The following is a 22,087-nucleotide window of genomic DNA, read 5'->3' as shown; positions in this document are numbered from 1 at the left end:
CGTCGAGGTGCCACGGAAGGGGGATGGGGGGGGGCATGCACGGGCGATTTCTTATTCAATACAAACGCGCATTACGACAACATGCTCATCGAAGAACTCGGCGTGCCGACTGGCGGCCATCAGCCGAGTGGCATGACCACGGGCCCTGCATGCTCTTTGCACGGGCGCGCCTGCGATGCGTCTATTCGAAAAGCGTGCAGTAGAGCTGGCCGGCAGCCAATAGGGGGGGGGGGGGGGGGGGGGATACCGTCGAGAAGCACGCGCGCAAGACATTTGCATTTTTCCGAGCGCGTTATCTCAAGCAATTCGATCACTAGCGTCCGCGGCTCCGCAAGAGGCACAACGAGCACTTGATATATTTCGAACGAAGGCGCATTTAACATGCGGCGCTGTAAGATCTTCGTGTGACCATTCCTTTCTGCGACCATCTCAGCGCGCCCAGTAGTAGGCCACAGCGCTGCACGTTTTTAAAGAACAAGACGTCGCCGTCTCGTCGCTGCTTTCGGAAAGGAAGAATCCGAAACCAAGAAGGCAGCGGGAGAGAAGGAAAACTCCTCCCCCTCATCTTCGGAAAGGAAGGGGCCGGGTCCGTAAGAAATGCAAGGAGAGGAGGTAGGCTTCGCGCTGGCTGGACACGACGTGCTTTGAATGGGAAATAAACGAAAAAAAATAAACAAGAGAAGGCTGGAAAAGTGCGCATAACGCCAACCTCGGCGAGGTCGACTGGTCGGTCGCTTGAGCGCCGACGCGCGTCGGCCGCGGTGCAGCCGGTCGCCCCCCCCCCCCTCCATTCGCCATGGCTGCGTGCCCCCATGCTGTACGTCAGCCGGACGTGCACGACTCGCTGTGCCAGCGCTGTGCACGGACAGCAGCGCTCTGGAAAAGGGCAGAGCAGTTGCAGATTGGGCCACGTCATCGAAATCCAGGGGCCCGACAGACGCACGCGTCGCCCTTCGGCTAGCGTGGTTTCAATGAATGTCACGTGCTCTGAACTTTGGTTAAGGAGGACGGGGGGGGGGGGGGAGGGAGGCTGCTCGTTCGTGCTAGAAAGCAAGATTAAAAAAAAAAAAATCAGCGGGCGTTAAATGTGGAAAAAATATGAAAGAAGAAACGCTCGGAGCTGCATATCGCAGTCTGAAGGTTATTTTGATATTCTCACGTACGTTTTCTTCTTTGCATTGGCAGGGGGCGCGCTCTCCGGATACTCGTTTTAACGGGGAGGGCATGTGATGCCCCTTCGCTAGAACGGGAGGGTGTAAAGTTCACACATGCGTCGACAAGGCATGTGTGTGCTTTTCACTATGCTAAACACCTGCAGACACGTATTGGGTATTCGATCGTTCTTTTTATTTATTTAATTCTGTTACAACCGTTAGACTTCGAATATATATGTGTATATGATCAGGAAATAATACGCAATGCATATTATACTCGGCATTTCAGGGGACGAACTTCTCGAGCGTAAATTCGGGCTAGCTTGATTCTGTGTTATCCAAGAAAAGCGTGTACAACGGCGTATCGCTGTGATTATGCAATGCAGACTATTCTATAGCTATACCTCAGGGAAGCTACATAATATCATAAGCACCAGCCTCACACGATTGTTTGCCCTTGCACCGGAGGGAGGATCTATATAGACGTCATGACCACCGGAGTTGACAAGACACGCGCCCATCGAGGGTAGATTCTTTCTCGGAGCGTTTGCCATCCTTGCGCCTCGAGTTCTTTCCTCTTGTCTGTTACGAAAAGGGTTAAAACTGTCCTCCCCGCGCGTACGGGCAGTACTGCACAAGCTCGTCGCTTTCTTGAGAAGCCGGCGTGCGTTCCCGACTATTTCTGGACTCGGAGTTGGACCCTGCGCGAGAGAGAGCAGCCCGCGACGAAAGGTTGCAAGAGAACGCGAGCTCAGAGGGCAGCGAGCCTTCCACTTCCGTTGAATAAGCAAAGCAAGCTCCGCCTGGCCCGTCTTTTTATTTTATTCGTGTTTTATTTTATTTTTCTTCCCTCTTTTTTTTTTCTCTCCATACGACCTTCTGTATTTCGACTTTCGCCCCGGAAAACGCGCACTCCACATGACCGCAGAGCGCGTCCAAGTGTCAGCTACTCACGTACGCCGCCTAGAGCAGCTTCAGGCCGAAGTTCTGACATACACACATACATACACACACACACACACCTGCGAGAGGATCGGGCAAACGGTCGCAGGTCATATATGCTCGCATCTACGATACACGGCGCTCGAACCTGCTGTTGTTACGCAAGCATATGCGTTTGTGCGACTGGATATGCATGCACACCACGACGACGCACGCACTCGCCGTACGCGTAAAAAAAAAATGGGCCTGACATATAGTGGCACGCGAGATCAGCAACCAAAATGCAACGCGATACTCCCTGTACGAAGATCGACGTTCGACTCCACGGTTTCGCGAGGTGCGAGTTAAAATCGCACGTGCAATCTTGACGCGGTCGGATATATATGCACACTCAAGATGCGGGCACACGCATTAAAACGTTAAATTCGGGCAAATTGCGAAGTTGAGGTGCATAAATTACGGAGGAACATTTACGCTCGAGTCACGGCCCATGCGAGCAGGATCACGCGCCCTCGATAACGGAATAACCTGCGAGTATACTCCACCAGATGCAAGACAAAAATAGCACGCGCAAAGCTCAAACGGAAAGCTAAAGTTCCGGCGGGTGGCAGCGTAGCGCACACTGCACGGTACTGCGAGTGGCGCTGCAGTGACCTCACCGTGAACGCAGCTACATTTAACGAACCCGCCTCGCTGCTCGCAACACGCGACGGAGCAGCCGGGTTACGCACGCGCGACGCCTTTAACTCACCTGCTCTGTGGCGACGGTGCTGGCAGCGCGATGACAGCCGGAGTGCTGCGACGGGTCAGCGCAGCACGACGGGCAGGCGGCACACGCGTGCAGCTGACGCGCACCTCTGTGGCTGCGCCGAGCTCGCTGGCCCTCGAGCTGACCGCCGCAGGCCGGTTGTCACAGGTTGCACGGGCGACTTTCCTCCAGGCGCAAAGGGCACGGCGACCACGCAACTGACCTTGCCTGCTGCGCCGGCGGTGTGACCCCAAGCGAGTCGTCGTCACGCTAGGCGGGCGGCGTAGCGGTACCCGGGCGCGCCGCGGCTTGTTGCTCCGGCGGCAGCGTCGTCGAAGTCTCCGCGACACGGGAAGGTTAGAGTTCATGACCTTTAAAACCGCTGCGCACGCAAATATTTAGCAAATATCCCATTGGCCTGGCCGACCGGAGACGTCACGCCGACGCGGGAGGGCGATCTTTCGCGCTCCGGACCAACCACCCGAACCTCGGGGAGCTTTCGACGGGCTAGGCGGAGGCGGAAGGGTTCGAAGAGTGTCGGAGTCCCAAAGCGTCGGGCCGGAAGTCGTGGCGTGTTTATGGCGGCGTTTCTAGGCTCCCCGAACACATGGCCTGGGACACGAAGACGAAAGGAAGCGAATGCCGCACCCATTCAAACAGACCCTCCACTCCGCATCACGCGAAACTTGGCGAAACCGCCGGCCTCTCTCTCTCTCACTCCGTGCCCGTGGTCAAAGGCCAGCCCCGCCAGGCCTGGACATCGCGAGTTTTTCTTGGCGACCCATATGTGGCGCTGGCTACCACGTTAACACAAGCCCGCTCACTTTGAAGTTGTTCGTAGTGAAGGTTGTCAAAATGCATAAGGGCGCCATTTTACGAAAGTCGGCTTGGTGGACTAGCGCGAATTTCAGTTTTCCTTAAAATAAATGTTCTATGTGTTGCGCTGCCACTTCAGTGGCCCCAGTACAACAGCCCAAAAGAAGGAATAGACACTGGCTTCATCAAAATGCAGTCTTTTAAACCATTCCTGTCTGCATTCTTGTTTTTATTTTAACCATAACTCATTAATTAGTGACCAATAATTGAAGCTTTGTTTGTAAAATCTCGTTACCTCTTGGGTACCTAATAATATGCAAGTTTAAGCCTAAATCGAAAAGGAAAGTACAGATCTGGGGAGGGGGTGGGGGGGTTGCGGCTACTTTATAAGTGTTCACTTACATGCCCATTTCGTCTGGTGCTGGAGTAATGATTGGCTGGGGGCGCCTGTCCCCTTCTGACGCGTATGCCAGCCTAGCCAATCAGAACTTCAGCAGCAGACGAAGTGGACATATCCACTTAGGTGGACACTTACAGAATCCCACACACCCCACTCCCTGGATGGACACAGCACCCACATAAAGAGCCATACAAATATTTAGCACAACCTATTTGCAATATATATTCACACTTTGCTACATGCACACGGTGTTTTGCGCACAACTTTGCCCACTATGGCAGAAGTGTGAACATACACAACATTAAAACAATAACTGCACATGCTGGAGCATTTGATCATTACTTCATTACTTTGCATGTTACTGCAACCAACTATTACAATTACATGCAACCACCAATTGAGTGCAACTAACCCGTGTGAAGAAAAAAAGAAGAAAACTGCACACACATAATACCTCAAAATCTCCGTAGAAGAAAGGAACTATGCATTTAGCTTAAACACACAAAAATTGTTTGTCAAGCAATTCGTGTTCCAGGATTGAAAATGGGAGAAATAAAACAGCACCAAAAATAAAATAAATATGTTTATTTAAAATAAGTCCCAATATACAAAATCCCCACTATATATGATATGTTTAAATTTTCACATGAAGTTGAAGACACTGATTTTTAACTCTCTCTGCTCCGAAAGCTCCACTAGCTTGGGTTTCTTCGATTCCTGGCTGGGCTGACTGGTAGATGGTCGTTTCTTCTGCTAAAAATAAGGAACAAAAAGCATTAAACTTGAACACATATGAACAACACATAAAACTTGTGACTGGTTTTAAGGTAATAAGCCTATTCTTTCTTTTCTTCCAACTGTCCAAATGTTATTTCTGCTTGTTTTCTGTTCTCTGGAAAAACCAAGCGCATCTGTTTATGAACTCTGCTTAGAAACAGTTTTTTTAAATCTTCCTATAGCTACTCTGACACTTCATTTCAGACAACCAGAATGTTCAAGGACAACCTACCACCACCATCACACCATGATGATAACGATCACCAGTGAATGCCCCTTTGAAGTGAGGCACTCCAGCATGACTGACAGTGGTCGAGCAGGGGATGTCTCCAGTCGACATTTCGTCGACAAGGATACTTACTTTTCTCAGGGCCTGACTGAGAAAAGTTGTCTTGTCAAAATGTCGCCTCAAAGCTCCACTTTATACTTATCAGGCAACGCTGCACAAGCTACGCTAGTGCGGTCATTGAAATCTCACTCTACCCATCTCGCAGTGTCACTGTTCTTGATTCGTGGTGCTCTCTACAGAAAAATTGCTTCACATAACAACTACTACTTGCGGGAGTTACATTACGTCAAGTTGCACATTTATATGCACGTTTGAGATTTCAGTGTGCCATGTACTATGTTTTGGTCCCGAGCGCAAGCGATGTGCTTTTTTGTTTGTTACGACCACATGGAGCCACTAGACAACGAAACACTGCATGCGTGATAGTAAAAGTGCAAGTTTGGCTTCCCTTTAACTTGACTTCTATACATAATTCAATTTAAAAAAAAAAAGTTTTTCTTCAATGCTTCCCTGCTGGCTTCATGCGGTTGTTTAATTAACCCCTCAAATATGCTTTATGTTCCCTCCTTGCTGTATATAATAAGCACTTGATTATACCAACCAGCAGCCCATGCACCAATTTTCATTCGACGTCACTCTGACTCTTCTCAGTCCTGTTCCTTATTCCTTGTTATTTTCCAGCATAGATATACATATGTTCCACCAATATTTTAAATGTCTCTTATGCTCACTGTGTCAATATTTACCCTCTCACTATAGTCTTATCCCTAGGCGTTCAGGAGACTGATCACATTGTTATCTACTTCTGGATGTATACTCATACACTATGACAAGATATGCGCATCCATGTAAAACTGAGTCTCGGCAGCATTTCTGCATGCTACCAAAGAAGCACTTGCAGCACCCTCCGGCTGCTTTCAGCTTACACTGTCACCTTTAGCAATTCCCATTCAACATTTTCACCTCCCTTAGCCAGCTTTCATTGGGTCCAGCAGAACAGTTGTCGTCTGCTACAAGTGCTCGCACAGGGAGCAGCTTGGCAAGGCAGAGGATGATGTTGCCATAGAACAAACAATATAAATGCAACAGAATAGTTATTTAACCATTTCAGTGTCACTGACGTACCGGTATGTTTACGCGTTTCAGTCCCGCCATGCCACTGGCATCAGATGGGAATGCGAGGACCATATCAACAGAGTGTTCGCCATTATCTGCGCCATTTTTGCCCTTCTGAACAAACAAACCGTTGTGTTCATTTTACAATATCTGAGGGGAAGAAAGAAGATGCTGGTGGTGCGCCACCTTCGAAAAAACCCGACACCAAGAATGTCAATATTTATAATGGATGCATTAATCAACTCTCTAGGACATAGTTGAATGTGAGCCCTCAGTCTCTACTACAGTAGCAAAACAATGACTGTTTGTGTGAAACCATGCTAGCAATGACAAAAACTGTTATACTCACAGGCTTCTCTTCGGCAGCCCTGAATACGAAATTCTTTGTGGTCACTGAACCTTCTACCTCTGTTGGAGCGGCACCCTTGATGCGTTCGGCAATGCGGCCGAGGACTCCAGAATCTAGCCTCAGGAAAGAACCACACATTGCCTGGGAACAAAGAGAAATTGCGCCGTAATATTAGCAAAATCCTGCTTGCATGCTGCCACTGAAACTTTTGCAGTGACAGTTGTTCGAAACTGGGTTTCTTGTGTCCAGCTGTCCTTTCCACTATGCTGATGACTGCTGTCGTTATCAAGTCATTATCATTACTGTGTTGTCGTTAGGTCATCTCCTCATCTTCAGCTTGACCCTTGCCATAGGTCTAAGAAAAAAAATATATATTCATTTTTTCTTGTCCATCACTTTTTTTTTGTTGCTCTAACTGCAATGTGCAACTGAGACCTGGACTAGCTAACCACAGCACTATGGTATGGTGTGGTGAACTTTATTCTAGTCCTGAAGATCAACCCTTAGGTTGACGCAGTTGGCTCCCATGTTGGGACAGAAAATGGTGGTGGGCAAATAAAATTACATAAAAGAAAGAGGTTTAAGCCCTGCCTGCTGCACCTAAGTATCGCAGGCTGCCGAATCAAAAAGAAATGAATAGGACATGAAGTGTATGTCAAATGATAATTTGGATGAAAAAAAAAACATAACAAAGGAAAAGAAAAAATGCATGTATAATGGGGAAAAATTTCCCTACAGTAATATTTTATCCTTTTGTATTTATTACAGAATAATTATCTCAAGTTTAATAATAGTCGCCAAATGTAAGAGCTTGAGCAGGGTGCAGAAACCGAGAAAGTTAAAAAAAAAGAAGATACATCAAGTCCGAACAACCTGCAAGACGACCCCACGAAGTCCTGGCCCCGGAAAGAAGCTGAAGATAAAGCTCACGACCAAACTTAGAGACGAAGAAAACAACAGGAGCCGGAAGAAGCAATATTGTTAGTCAAGACGAAGACATGTTATGTTCATTTTATATCTATTTACTCCTTTTATTAATAAATCTTGCACTGGTGTCCCGTTCCCTTGGAGGTGGTCCCCTGGCAGTAGAACTCTCCCCCCATGTTGGGACATAAGGGTTGTGCTGGGCAAAAAAAATTAATAAAAATAAAATAATTAAAATAGAAAACTAAGCCCTGCCTGCTGCACCCATGTTGGGACATAAGGGTTGTGTTGGGCAATAAAAATTAGTAAAAGTAAAATAATTAAAATAGGAAACTAAGCCCTGCCTGCTGCACCGAAGTATTGCAGGCTGCCCATGTTGGGACAGTAAGGTTTAACCTTACTGCCGTATCGTGGGCCTCCTGGACGGCCTGTACTTGATCTAAAAGAACTCCACTGTGAAGGACTCGTCGCCACCAGTCTCTTTCCTTGTCCCAGTCTGTGAAAGACACAGGACACTGCCAAGGCATGTGATCCAGAGTAATGATGCCATTACACTTCTCGCAATTGATTGGGACCTCTCTTTCTGGATATAGCTTGTCAATAAAGTTTGGACTCGGATAAGTTCTTGTCTGTAACAATCTCAGAGTCACTGCTTGAGCTCTATTGAGCTTAGCGTCTGGCAATGGTAATTCCCTTCTGCTCATGTAGTAATGCTTCGTGATTTAATTATATGTAAGTAATTGGTCCCTGTTCTCCTCCTGTATATTATTATGGTCCTGGTTGCGTAAAGCACGGATAGTAAGTCTTCGTGCAGCTGCGTTGGCCATCTCGTTAAAATTTTTCCGAGATGGATCGACAGACCCCATGTGTGCAGGAAACCACAGCGCTATTGTGAATTGTTTTTCTTTCCCGGTATTTATTACAATGAGTAAGATTATGTACGTATAGAAACTACTAGTATATACAATATTGTGTGCACCAGATGGTCATAACCAATAGCAGGAAAGCGAGCAGCACATAAAAAGAGAATTTACATCATCCCAGGCAACATTCCATCAAACTAAAAACTTAAGAAAAGAAAGAAAAGAAGAAAGCTTGAACCTAATGAAAGGTGGATACCAACCCAGCTGACAATCATCTTGGATTGAATTCTGGGGTTATATGTGCCAAAACCACGATTTAATTATGAGGTACGCCATATTAATTTTACCACCAGGAGGATCTCTAACATGCCCCCAATGCATGAGACACAGGCGTTTTTGGATTTTGCCCCCATAGAAATGCGGCCGCTGGATTTGATCCCGCAACCTCATGCTTATAGCATGGCGGCACCATAGCCGCTAAGTCACCGCGGTGGGTGCAGGAATAATCTCGATCATAAATGTCCTTTAGGTGTATGATCACCTGAGTGAAATATACTTTTGATGAAACTATTGTTTCTGGGTTGTATGCACTACAGTGCAGTACTTGTGTGAAGTTTTGCAAACCGAAAAGACTCTCAAGTTGGTGGTGTCTGTGCATTTATCTTGGAGGCAAGGAAGAGATTTCGGACAAGGAAGACATTGTGCACATAGCAAAAGAGAAGTTATGCTTGAGAAAAATGGCAGTTTCCTCAATGAGAGGCTGTTAGTGCGGCAGCGAGTTCAGAGCTACAGGAAGTGTCGAAGCCTGCTGCCTTTTTTTTTTTTCTTTCTTTGCTAAGCCTCTTCCAACTGGTTTTAGCATAGCAATATGGCTAAAGACTGCGTCTCGACTTCCGAATCTGGACTAGGCACATTACCAAGAGGGCAACAATGAAATGAAATTGGTGCTGAGGGAAAATTAGATCAGTGCATGTGAACATCAGAGGACACCATTGTGGCCGACCTGTGTGTATCTCTGTGAGTAGCTGTTTATGATGCCCAATGGCTACTGTGACTGAAGAACTTACATTATACTTCTACGCACGAGACCATTTTCAAGCGAAGCATTCTTTACTACTTTCTCTAGTGTTTTGTGTCGTCGTTGGGGTAGCGTTGTGTCATGAACCACAGCACAGAGTTCCTGCCCGGAGACTGAAAATTTGTGAGACCAGCCTATTGTTACACTCATCATTGTCATCATTATCATCAGCCTATTTCATCAGACATCAGACTATTATCACCAAACTTCAGTATGCAAAGCCTGTCCCAGTGATCTCTAATTTGAACCTGTCTTGTGTCAGCTAATTCCATTTTATGCCTGCAAATTTAAAAATGTAATCACACCACTGAGTTCTTGGCCATCCTTGACTGTACTTCCCTTTCCTTTACACCAATTCTGTCACTCTGGCAACTCTCCTATGCATCACATGGCTTAGATCAACTCCACTCTTAATTTCGACTGCTAGGTGGGTGAGGTATCTGAGGATGTAACAATGACTTCACAAATATTCCACTGCTAACAACTTCCACTTACATTATTCCACTGCTAATCCGTTGCTGCGCTGCTACTCCTTACACAAATCTCAGTCAACAAAGTACACAGAGAGGTATGGAAAAACTGTGAAGCTTACCCCTTTCTTGGCTGCTGGTTTATTACTAAACTTCAATTCCTGCTTTGCTATCGCTGCAGAAAGGGAAAAAAGGGGGGAGGGGAAGAGATAAAAATGTGAAAAGCAGCATGAAACTCAAGTCCAATTAACGGAGTAATGCAGAGAAACAGAACAGAATATAAATCAGGACGTTAGTCAAAGTAACTGGATCACCTGTAGGAGCTCTTAGCAACGATTCCTGCTCGGAGAAGGATGCACTGTCAGGAGTGTCTGGGCTCTCTGTGGACTCCTGAAACAAGAAAGCGAATTGCAGTGCCTTTTGCCACATGAGTTACATTTAAGATTTAACACACACTCCCTGGTAACTCAGACATTTTTTTAAGGAGCAAACACAGCCCCATTCTTCATGATAATGGTAATAGACATTGGTTGGTTGACAAGATTGGTTGACAAGATTTAACGTTTCAAATGAACACAAGGGCTACGAGAGATGCTATGGTTGGAGGAAAATCCATGATGCCAGGGATAGCAGGTGCGGGAAGTCCAAGGTATCATTGGCACCCGTCATTAGGCTTTATTGCATCATTTCTGGCTTGCCAAATCTCTTCTTATGGTAAGAGTGGATTTTTTGTTATTTTAAAAGTACACCGTATGTATTCGAATATAAGGCAAGGTTCTGGCGATCCAGATTTTGGACGACAGGGCAAATTGTTGCAACTAATAAATCTTGGCAGGGAGGCAGTACCATATTTATTGCCTGTATAACCTGCACTAAGAATTCAAAATATTCAACACTAAAGGTTGATTGAGGTAGGACTGCGGCAGCGCGAATTTCTCCTTATGGTGTGACTTCACAGCAGCGCGGCATGCGCTACCGTAATGCCATACCATAAGGCAATATTCACGCTGCCATGAAGTCACATCTCAAGGTGAAATTCGCATATAATCCGCACCATATATCCCTATTATTCCAGGGGCTTGCGATTATTCGGTATTTTGGGAAATCCAACAGCTACACTATATCGCCTTATGTTAGTGTGCATACTTCAGTTCTTGTAAATACAGTAATTGACTAATAGAGGTAAAACAAAATTTTCTCTTAAATGTCTGCTTAATATGCAACAAAAGCACGACCCACAATTGGTTCTGCGTTTCCGCCCCCATTGGAACGCAGACGCAGAGGCTGAGAATTGAACCCACAACCTTGTGATTATAGCAGAATGCCACTGCAATTGAGTCACTGTGGTGGGTTATAAGTATAGGCACGTATACAGTGTTCACTCTATAGGCCTTGCGTGACATTTTATGTGCCGTGGTTTATGTGTCACTAACAGTTTATTTGTCACTAACAGTGCTGTGCACATGACAAATTCTGTCACTAATCTTGGCAGCAAGGCTCCTGTAACACTTGTTGGTACTCTGAAGCATGAAAAAACTATGTCCCTCACTATCTGCTGAGCTTTGCAGCAACAAATGTATAACATTTGTTGCTGCATAACGTAAATAGAGAGCAACATTGATTGATTATGTGAAGTGGGTGTGTGAATGAGCAAGCGAGCGAGCGAGCGAGTGAGTGAGTGAGTGAGTGAGTGAGGAGTGAGTGAGCGAGCGAGTGAGTGAGTTATTGACTCACTGACCAATTGATTATCAGATTGAGGGGATCTGAGAAAGTCGATTTTTTGCTAGTAATAACCACATTTAGAAAACAGACAATGAAGCCACAGAAAAAGTAGCAGAAATATAACTGTTATGTTTAATTCAAATATAGAAACAACAATAATAAGGAATACGGAAATGAAAGTGGATGAAGAAACAACCTGCATGTGGCAATCGTGTGATTGTGTTTTATGTTCCATCCCAAAGCGACAACCGAGCTAGAAGAGACAACATGGTGTAGGGCTCAGCATTAATGTTCACCACGTGGAGCTCATAAAAGTGCACGTGAGCTTGAGCACTCCTCCCAATGGAATACAACCACAGTGGCTGGAAAAATGAACCCACAATCCCGAGCTCTGCCTCTGAGTCTTTCGACAGAGACAGCGCCACGAGTTCATTGCATAAAATTGTGTGGAATGCAGGCTTGCACAATGGCAATCACCGAGATGTGGAAAAAAAAAAAAGCCCTTGTGATGCATAGAAAGGTCAGACAAAGACTGTGACCCCGCACCTGTTCCTGCAGCCAGCGTCTTCGCTCCAACCGCTGCAGGCGCCATGTTGCGTCTGCCTCCTGTTCCGTCTCGATGTGCGCCTCTTCTTCACCGTCTGAACCAGGTCGCTGGTCCAGGTCATCAGTGCCTGTGGGTGTAGAGGCACATTCTTTCACGAACCCCCGTATTACATACACGGGTCATTATGCCTTCGTTAGCTTGCAAAAATACAAGTGGCTGGCAGTACAACCGTGCTGACTCGCAACACAATTTTGAAACTATATCAGCTTCACAGATGTCGTGACTCTTGGAATGTATTAGCTGACACAATCAGTTACGCTGAATTTCAAGTGGCTTTACAGATAGTCTCTTGTGCTGGTTACTTTGTAGAAGTCTTATATGCTTTCTTTTCCTTCGTGTGTTGTTTCCTGAACTCACACGACAGACAGATTATTACTAAACGAGACTAGAGGTACAGATTTACGCTAACAGTGACAATGAAAAAAAAATGTTTGTTTATTTTTTCTGCTTTACACTTAGACTAGCTTACGTCTAAATATATATTCAATATAAAAAGGGGAAGAAAAGGAAACACATGCAAGCAAATAGGAAACTAAGCAACGAGATAACATATGCTTTGCTTGTAGAGAAGACAACATCAGATAGTTACTTGTCTTAATAAAGTTTATTTGATACGTGCTGCCGGCCAAGAGCCAAGGCATGATTTAGAAGAAAGAAAAAAATGCAACCAGATGTACAGAATAGAAACAATGAGAAAAATACAAAAGTGGGAAACACAAGTTACATTGTAATCAGATACCATATTGCAACAAGATCAGCAAACCCATGCCACTCAGAAAGTCTGTATTAGTATCTAAGGCCACAAAGTATCCAACATAAAAGCAGTCATCTGGCACCACTTGGCCAGCAGATATTTCCGACTTTGTGTGTATGTGCAATAGCAATTATACGAATACTCCAGCTTCCCTCGCCGTGTCGCATCCCTGCCACCTGTAGCGCGATTCGGGTAGTGAAACAGACGGCAGAACTGGTGCACCGCAATCACCCACGCACAGTGTTCCTCTGTTGCAGACGACAGCGTTATGCTGGGTCACTGGCACATGAATGGAGGATTTAAATAAGTGTTCTGCAACACAGGTAACACTTCACAAGACGCTGGCTGCAGCATGTCTGATGCTATAACCGTAGGTTTAGGCAATGTGAATACATCAACATGTCTCTTGTCTTGTTACACGGTGAAGCTGTAGACTACCTGTCTTAGATGTCGATACTTGAAGGCCTCCACATGGCATTAACCATGGCATTAACCCATAGAGCTATAACCAACACATATCCCAAGCAGAACATCTCAGATCTACTGGGGAGCTATAAATTTGCTTTGACAACCTGCCCCTGATAATTTCTGCCATAGGTTTTTTTTTAAAACAAAAGCTGCAGTTGGTTGAATGAAAGTGGCCAATATGCTTATCTAATCGACATTGAGAATGTGAAATGTGCTCAAGTTTCGGCCGAAGCACTATGGTATGCGTACCTGAGTTTCGCCAACGAAACTGTCGCTGACGCCCTGCACCGTCTGAGTGGAGGTCACCATCTTCCAAGAGCAGCTCCTGGTAGATCTTCAACTCGCGCTTGTCCTCGTCGAGAAGCTGCTTGCTAAAGGACGATGCAGCAACTCAGAATCGCAAGCTACAACACAATGCACAGCAAGCAGACACTGCAGAAGAAAATACAGGCACTCGCACAGAAACAAACTATGGTGATCAAGATGGATGGCCCTGTTATATTGCACATTGTTTGCAACGTCATCGATCAAGCCAAAATCGGCACTCTTCCACGATGCAATGCCTGTATCGTCAATTTGACGAAAAGAAACTTTCCCAGCCAAGGAGTATGCTTTACATGCCTAAAACAAAAATCCAGCTAGAACAGAACAATTCAAACATATAAAATTATATCTCGGAGTGTTCAATGGCACAAGGCAATGCGCGAGCTATGAAAAATTCCGTGCAGTTTAACATGCATGGAAAGCTAGGCACATGAGAATTTTTTCATTCATCTCATTGAAATGCAGCCAGTAACTGAACCCATAACCATTTCTCAGTGGCTATTTTTTGCTCAGCCGCAGAAATAGCCACCCAGTCCCCACTTCTGTGCGAAGCAATTTGAGTTCTTACCAGAGCACACACTGCAAAGAGCATCTAATTTATAAAACAGCACGATTGCTCATAAGCATTTATGTGATGGTCACACAGTGTTTATTATGGTAGAAGAAATTAGAATGCAAAAGACATACTTGCATACACACACACACCCACACACACAATCACTCTGAAAAGTCAGAGTGATTGAGTGTGTGGGTGTGTGCATGTATGCCCGTGTGGTTTTTGAGCTCTAATTTGTTTTACCATAATGAGTTACCAACAGCAAGTTTTTCTAACACAGTGTCTCGATTGCTTATTAAGTAAACATTACTAACGTTTCACCTCAATATAGCAATGGAACAATAAGGAAAGACTAAAAGGTAAGCAGGCACATGTATGCTTTCTTTCCACTACTTTTTCATGCCCTCAATGCACTAAATGATTCACTTTGCAAAGACAGTCAAGCGATGACTCACAAATGGAAGCGGCCAATTTCTTCCCGGATCTTGTCGGTGTCTTCTTTCTCATTCTCTGTGGCTATGAGGTCTGCCAGCACGCCTTCATCGTCATCCTCGTCTTCACCGTCGCTTCCAACGTCACTTCCGGAAAGCTCGGCCTCGTCCTCAAAGAAGTCCTGCAACCTGAATCATGGATAAACATTTCGCGCTTCAGTTCCTGAGCGCAGCACAAATACAAAGCATGCATGAGCACTACGTCGTATCGACAACCTAAGTCACACAGCTATTTCAGCAATGTAATATGGCTGAACCCTGTTATAATAAAGTCGCACCTCACAAGAATGGACATTCGTAATTTCCAATATTTGCTTCAAGCACATATTCATTACAAGCTGATATCAGCAAGAAGCAAGCTAGATTTACTTTGACTGAATTGTATTTTCATGATCAAGAAGACATATGGGACCTAAAGGCCTTAGTCTTTTATTAGTAGCAACTACATGATGCCAGTAGACAATAAAGCCAAGAAAACCAAAGGTGATATAAACTGACCTTTCTTTAATCGAGATGCAGAAATAATGAGAAAACGAAATCAGGAAAACAGATGACTTCCCAGTTGTGGGGATGCGCGACCCTCGCGCCTCCCCTGATGTTTTTCCCACATAGCGCGTCTCCTGTAGTGCGGCTTCGCCGCACACGCGGCGGTCCGAGTGGTACAGGCGCAGTGCGAGAGATGGCGCTAGTGTTGCGCGCCGCGAGGTTACTAGGGCGCCGAAAGGAAGGCGCTTGTTCTCTTGGGTTCGAGACAGCGAGCGGGACTGACGTGCCGTGCCGCACGTGCAGCGGCCCGCTTTCCCGGCGGATCGGCGCACGGCGGGGACGTCTCCCGCGTGCGCGCCGACCGATGCTTCTGCGAGACCGCCTCGCGTGGCCGCCTTCGAACGCGCCACGATTCGCGTGACTATACACGCGAACGACCAGGCGTTGGGATCCAGCATGGGGCGAACATATTCGCTCGCGAGGACGCGGCGAGTCGGACTTCTAGATTTGTCGCGCGCCCATCGGCATGTTTTGTGGATAGCAACTCGGCTAGCAGGCATTGATGTATGAAAGGTGCAATAAATGCCCTTGTGATTGTTTGCACTACTGTGTTGTCGTTCCTTTGTCCCAAGAGTACGGTGTGAGAACCCCACATTAGACCCCACACAGTACACACACTTGTCCGTAGGACATACGAAACATGTACCAATGTCCACACAGTGAAAACACTTCGTCTGTAGGACATCTGAATCATGTCCCAATGTCCATGGCACCATTTCGAGGACAAATAGGACATCCAGTTTCAGATATCCTACCACAGAAGTCCCAAGGATATCGGACATGGGCCTGTTTCAGACATTCAACTACCGATGCCCCAAGGCTACCCCATAGCCTTTTCCAGCATACACGTGAATATTTGTCCTCCAACTGAAGCTTTATCTTTGAGTTTCCTCGTAACAGAATGTTTTTTTGCATGTTCAAATGGCAATGCGAAGCTGTCCTGTCTGCAGCGCATGTGCATGTCATAGTTTACAAATTTTCAGACGCAATTTCATTTGAGAACTTCAGTTTATTTAGCCACTTGCACCTGGCAGAAGGCCTAGAAGAATGAGCATGCTGCATGTCTGGTAGACGTAACATGTGCACACAGCGCACCTGTACTTGATGTGCGGGGGCTCCACCTATTGCATCTGTGACACAGCGTATGCTGTGACCATATTGAAATTATGGCAGACACTTTGCAAAAGGCCCTGGCATATATGTCTGTAAAATGTATGCAGCATGTCCCCATAATGTCCATCGCAGACATGCAAGGGATGTCCGCAGACATGGAAAGCGCATCCAAATGGTTAGGGGAGGGACGTACGCAGGACGTATTCAACACATCCCTAGGATATCAATATCCTGGCAGTACATGTCCGTAGGATAGCCATAGGACGCCATTGTTGTTGTCACTGGGTTTGGCCGCACGTAGGCGCCGAACCCACATCTTGCGCCTTATGCATGTGATGCTCTACGATTGAGCTAAAGCACCAGCTTTTGCGAAATCATGCCTGCTTACCAGAAATGCTCATACTAGCACCACTTTTGAGATATCTGTCCTCAAACTCAGCTTAAAAAATGCACTGAAGTTACTATTAAGGTCGTCCCAAACTGCTAGATGGATCCATGAATACTTTGTTTAGCGCAAAACGACAGACACAAGAAAGATGACAGGACAAGGCGCTACTCTCAACTGACATCATTTTATTGCGTCACTCCTTTATAGACCGCTCAAACCAGAGAAACATGCGCAGTGAGCACCATGCGGTGGAGCCACCAACCTGTACCTGTACCGGAGCCACCAACCTGTACCGGATTCGCACCAACTAGCCCACCAACGCATTGTGCTAGATGGATGCTTTAGGCTTAACTGGAACAACTGTATTTCACCGCACAGTTTAGACGACTATCTCAAAAGCGATGCCAGTCTCAAAATTTGTGTTAAGTAGTTAAGACCTCACCCCTGCTCAGTCTCAATTCTTCAACTGCAACGTGTTCTCTAAAGTGAACATTTAAATAAATGAATTACTGAAACTTTCTGATCAGATTTTTGGGCACTGCATTTTGTACTGCAAGTCTGCCTGTTCATCCAGTGGCCACCTGAACAGGATCTGATCTGAACAGAACTGATCTATAATGCTTCATGTAGTTTTTGAAGAATTTGTTAGAACCAAAGAAATAAATAAACGAGACCACCAGATATGTGCGAGGATGCAGCACTAAATAATTGCACTAAGGAAACTCACTTGAGCGCTGGTTGCTCTCTTGCAGCAGGAGTGTCTTCGACTTCACTGTCACTTCCAACGTCCTCCTCATTTGGTTCACCAGGGCTGGCTTCAAGCATGTCATTGTCATCTTCGTCTTCATCGATCTGATCAGCTTGAGCACTGCATCAAAAAGCCAGATAGGTACACAAAGCATACATACACAAAACAAGTAAGACATGCACAAATGCTGGACAACGGGCAGAAGCTTGTTGCAAGCAAAGTACTGCTGCATTCGCAAGAATAACATCTGTTCTTCTTGAAGTTCCATTCCAAAACAGTGCATTGTGCCGCATCAGAACTGTTAATACACACATCTACACAACAAAATATACAAACAAAGAATAGCACTTTTAAATACTCTTTGTGCCCCTAGTACAAGTGAACACAGGAATAAGTTTCCAAGTGCTCTTATTCAATCACAGGATTTTCTAAATGTTGAAAATGTCATCTAATGAACTATTTGTCTTGTGCCCATTGTATACAATTTGTCACTTGTAGAACCCAAAACTGTATAAAGCGCATGTTTCCTTTTATAAGCGCTGGTTTGCTTTTACTGATTCATGACTGTTTATTGTTTATTCTACGTTTATTCCTGTTGTTGTATTACTAATTTAACAATATGCCACTTCTAGCTTCTAGGTTGTAATTGAACCCCCCCTACAATAATGCCTTTTGGGTGATTTAGGTTTGTACAACAGTAAATATAAACAAATTATTTGAAAAAAAATCTACCAGTAAGGTTATTAATGCCCCTATTCAATGCATGGGCGTTGAGGGGCATCATGGTGGGGGCCTTGGAATTAAATTAAACCAGCTGGGGTCTGGAGTACTTTAGCGTGTACCAAAACATAAGTATGTACATGAGTGTTTTTGCATTACAAGGCGATACTGTATTGCCCAAGGCACTAGTGTCACCAGGCATCACTGGAGGAGAATGAGCCCTGACAGTCTATAGCAATATTCTGTAAGTGAAAGTCTTCATACCCCTTATGTGCTAAGTGGTACAGTGTGGTGTGTGGCAGTGTAATGATGCCAGCAAGGCTGTGACTTCAAAACAAGGTTGCACTGCTTGTGAGCATTTAAGAGGAGCTCAGGTGAAACAATAAGTAGAAGGGACCCTTTTTTACAAGCGTCTGCACATGCTTTTTCTCATTTTCAAAGCATTTTCTTTGGCTACTGCCCTCGGTATCAAGTACACACATTGTAATTGCAAAAATATCTTTTTTTTTTATGAATTACTGAGAAGAGCAATTATGAGTTAGAAGATGGCACGAATATGTTTACTCATTTGGAAAAAAATCTTGAATGATCCTCTTAAAATAAGAAAAGGAATATCATAGGTAGTGTAAAGAGTCAAACTAGTACTTGTGTGGCTTCAAGTTGAGCATTCCTACCACAACTCCATATCAATGTTGTTCTGCAATCAACCGTTATAAGGTACGAAATGGGCTGAATGTGTCCATCACTCAATATGCAGGGGCTATATTCTTGATAAAACGTGTTGGAGTCTACAGGCGGTAGTGTTTTTCACACATTGCTAAGCACACTGCCAAGCACTGTGCTTCAAGTGAGAAATTCGCCCGCTTTCAAGAACAGAAGTTGCAAGAAGCTTTTCACTTACGGACTGGAGGATAGACAGCCTAGACAGCCTACTGTTCACAATATTGAACCCTTTTCATGATTGTGAAACGCTTTCTTGTGAGGCAGTTTACCAATGAAGCTAATCGTGGCGCAGCTGTTTTTTACAATAAGTGGGTATGACCACAGTTTGCTTGTCTTATGACATCAAAAATGTAGATGTGGCGCTGGCAGTTTGTTTTCATTTGAACCGTGACTGGTGCAGCCATTAGTGGGACAAACATGTAGTGTAGAAAAGTGAACTTGCGGACTAAGGTAAGAGTTTGAGTTAAGGGGATGAAAGGGTCACTGGAGTATGCCATTCAATTTTTGTTTTGTTTTTTCAGACCCCAGATATGTTTACTCCATGTTGACAGATGTTTATGTAGGTGCAGTAATGCAGCACAAGCTACCAACTTTTAAACAATACAAACAATTAAAAGATGGTCTCATGCAATAGCAAGGGTGCTTACCGTGCTCCAAAGCTGCCGGAACATAAGCCAACCAACTCATCCATGTCTTGAGATGGATTAACAGGGGCAGGTGTGCTGCCATCCCATGGCTTAGTGTAATCCTCTGATGATGAGACACACAAGGAAAACACTTCAGAAAATTGTGAAGGGTGAGAAAGAGTACCGAAAACAGCAGCAGCTTCACCATGCATACACCACCAAGACACCCTCCCTGCGTAGTTTTTATCAGCTTGATAACTTTTCTTTCTTTGGCGTTATTAAGCTATTAAAGCTCTCGGTCAGACTGTCACCTATCTCTTGAAATTACTGACAAACAAACAAAACTGTGCCACAACATATGAATTAACCTAATAGGTTTTGCCCGACGGTCTGATCCTGCAATTTTTCTTGATTTCATTGCCACCTTGGTTACTATTGTGAAATATGAAGCCTAGCACATAAAACATACTTAACACCTTTGGTAGAGTTGCAAAAGGATGCCCTCAGAATCGTAACATTTTCCTCTGTTCATCACCTTAGTTGCAATCTCTTTAATGACTTTTGTATCTATTATTTTACAGTTTTCAGAAATCATAAGATTGCTTGTTTAGTTCACAAAATACTCAACACAAACTTACCCTTACCCAAAACCTAACACCATATTTATTCTCCTTACCCAACACCATACTTAACTTCCCACAGGCAAACACCAGGCAAGCAAGTAACTTTAACTTTAATCTTCTTTATATCAGTAATATCTATGGGGAATGATTATTAGAGTTGTTTGGAGCTATTACTTGGAACACTGTGCCTGTGGAAATAAAATCAAGGAGAAACTTTGACCTCGCATGTAAATGCTTCTTCATGCCTAAGCAAATGTAATGACCCTTCCTTAGTAAATTAAGTTTTGTTCATGTAGACAATGTTCTTACTCCTCGAGCAAATATGTACATGGTTGACCTATATTTTCTATATTGGACCAGGTACCAGCCACATAAGCTATTGGTCCAACTATAAGTCTGATTTTTGATTGATTGATCACTAATCAGAAATTTAGCAGCGAATCACACAGACACCAAGGGCAAAAAGCGAATGTATTAGGGCCACAAAGCTTTCGTGCCAATGAAAACGGCAAATCCATCTTTACCATTGCACTGTCTCCAGTCTCAATGCCCTGAGGCACTACATAGTGACTTGGAGTGCTCGACCCTCGACCTTTTTGGGAATCTTACCTGAAAGCTGCCTTCGTAGAGACCTGCATGCTGTTAAGGCCCTGGAAGAGGTAACAAGGATACATCAGTCAGCACTGGTTAATAGCGCAGTCACAATCTCGAAAACACTTGTTGAAATAAATTGTACACTTGTCTCGGGCAACTCATGTCATCTGTCTTCATGAAGCATAACTGTGAGTCGGCCTAGTTGGAACAGATTAATCTTTAACAACACCTTGGGCGCAAAACAAACAGGGACGAAGAACGAAGAAAGATGAAGTGCTCATCCTTGTGTTGCTCCTTTTCTTCGTCCCTGTTTGTTTTGTGCTCAAAGTGTTTTGAAAAGTGAACTGTCTTCGTGGACACAATTTGGTTCCTATACAAGTCTTTCAGAGTTGGTGCTTTCAACAAGTTTTCAAACTTCGAAGTAAGAGCACCAGATATAACACTGCACTTTAGCAGCACAGTCACAAATGGAATTGCATACTTCAATGCCTCCACAGTTACAATGTTGTCTATTGCAAGGAATTCTGCGTAACAGCTTCAAAAACAGCAAGCACCATGCCATACAACACATGAATGTTATACCACATTGAAAGTACAAGGACAAGTATTTGCAAGGACAAGTACTTGTCCTGTTGCCCATTTTCTCTTGTCTTTTTTCATGTCCTGTATATACATCATGAAAGGCAGTGAAATGTTTTGGGCAAATCCAAAATAACGGACATCTTACAGATAAAAAAATGTGCCTGCAAGTTTAGGCACATTCACCTAGCACATTAATTAAACACGAGCCTGCTCATAATATTTTTAATGCAAACTGTGTACGACCACGTGTAACCCATGTGCATGGGATGGTAATTGTCAAATTTCCTTATTAGCATACTTTAATTAACACCTGGCAGAAGCACGCATCTGGTTGTCAACAGATGTGATGCAAACTTCAGACCATGACCTCCGAGATTTTCAGCATGCTGCGGCCGCGACATGATCTGGGAGGTCATGCCCAGGCTCTGTGCTGGTTTTCAACATTCCAAGTTCTAGATTACATCTGGCGAAATGCGATGGTAAAATGTCTTTCTTTTTTTTTCTTCAGTTTTGGTATTGAAAACATTTACTATTTTTGCAAGCTTCTTTTGTGATAGATGTATCATATTTCAGGCT

The 22,087-nt window shown here is 44.7% G+C and overlaps 2 protein-coding genes across 5 annotated transcripts in view; both read right to left on the bottom strand.

Moving 5' to 3' along the window:
• Positions 1 to 3,772, bottom strand: part of LOC135921043 (orphan steroid hormone receptor 2-like) — a 32,403-nt gene extending 28,631 nt beyond the window's left edge. The window contains exon 1 of one of the 2 annotated variants that reach the window (XM_065455352.2): positions 2,848 to 3,772. The gene's annotated coding sequence lies outside the window, so the exon portion shown is untranslated. The remainder of the gene's footprint in view (positions 1 to 2,847) is intronic. The other variant, XM_065455353.1, reaches the window with a different exon arrangement.
• An 858-nt stretch (positions 3,773 to 4,630) lies between these two features.
• LOC135921040 (claspin-like) overlaps positions 4,631 to 22,087 on the bottom strand; it is a 34,420-nt gene continuing 16,963 nt past the window's right edge. For 2 of the 3 annotated variants that reach the window (XM_065455348.2, XM_065455349.2), the window contains exons 9-18: positions 20,945 to 20,985; positions 19,734 to 19,836; positions 17,623 to 17,763; positions 14,813 to 14,977; positions 13,727 to 13,848; positions 12,195 to 12,322; positions 10,241 to 10,316; positions 10,049 to 10,101; positions 6,592 to 6,732; positions 4,631 to 4,813 (exon numbers count right to left, since the gene is read on the bottom strand). In XM_065455348.2, the coding sequence (XP_065311420.1) occupies positions 4,703 to 4,813; positions 6,592 to 6,732; positions 10,049 to 10,101; positions 10,241 to 10,316; positions 12,195 to 12,322; positions 13,727 to 13,848; positions 14,813 to 14,977; positions 17,623 to 17,763; positions 19,734 to 19,836; positions 20,945 to 20,985 (1,081 nt within the window). In that variant the 3' untranslated portion in view covers positions 4,631 to 4,702. The remainder of the gene's footprint in view (positions 4,814 to 6,591; positions 6,733 to 10,048; positions 10,102 to 10,240; positions 10,317 to 12,194; positions 12,323 to 13,726; positions 13,849 to 14,812; positions 14,978 to 17,622; positions 17,764 to 19,733; positions 19,837 to 20,944; positions 20,986 to 22,087) is intronic. The other variant, XM_065455350.2, reaches the window with a different exon arrangement.

This window comes from Dermacentor albipictus, chromosome 6 (assembly GCF_038994185.2).
Source record: "Dermacentor albipictus isolate Rhodes 1998 colony chromosome 6, USDA_Dalb.pri_finalv2, whole genome shotgun sequence".
NCBI lineage: Eukaryota > Metazoa > Arthropoda > Arachnida > Ixodida > Ixodidae > Dermacentor > Dermacentor albipictus.
The sequence above is the reverse complement of the archived record's forward strand: the minus strand, read 5'-3'. Positions and strand labels throughout refer to the sequence as shown.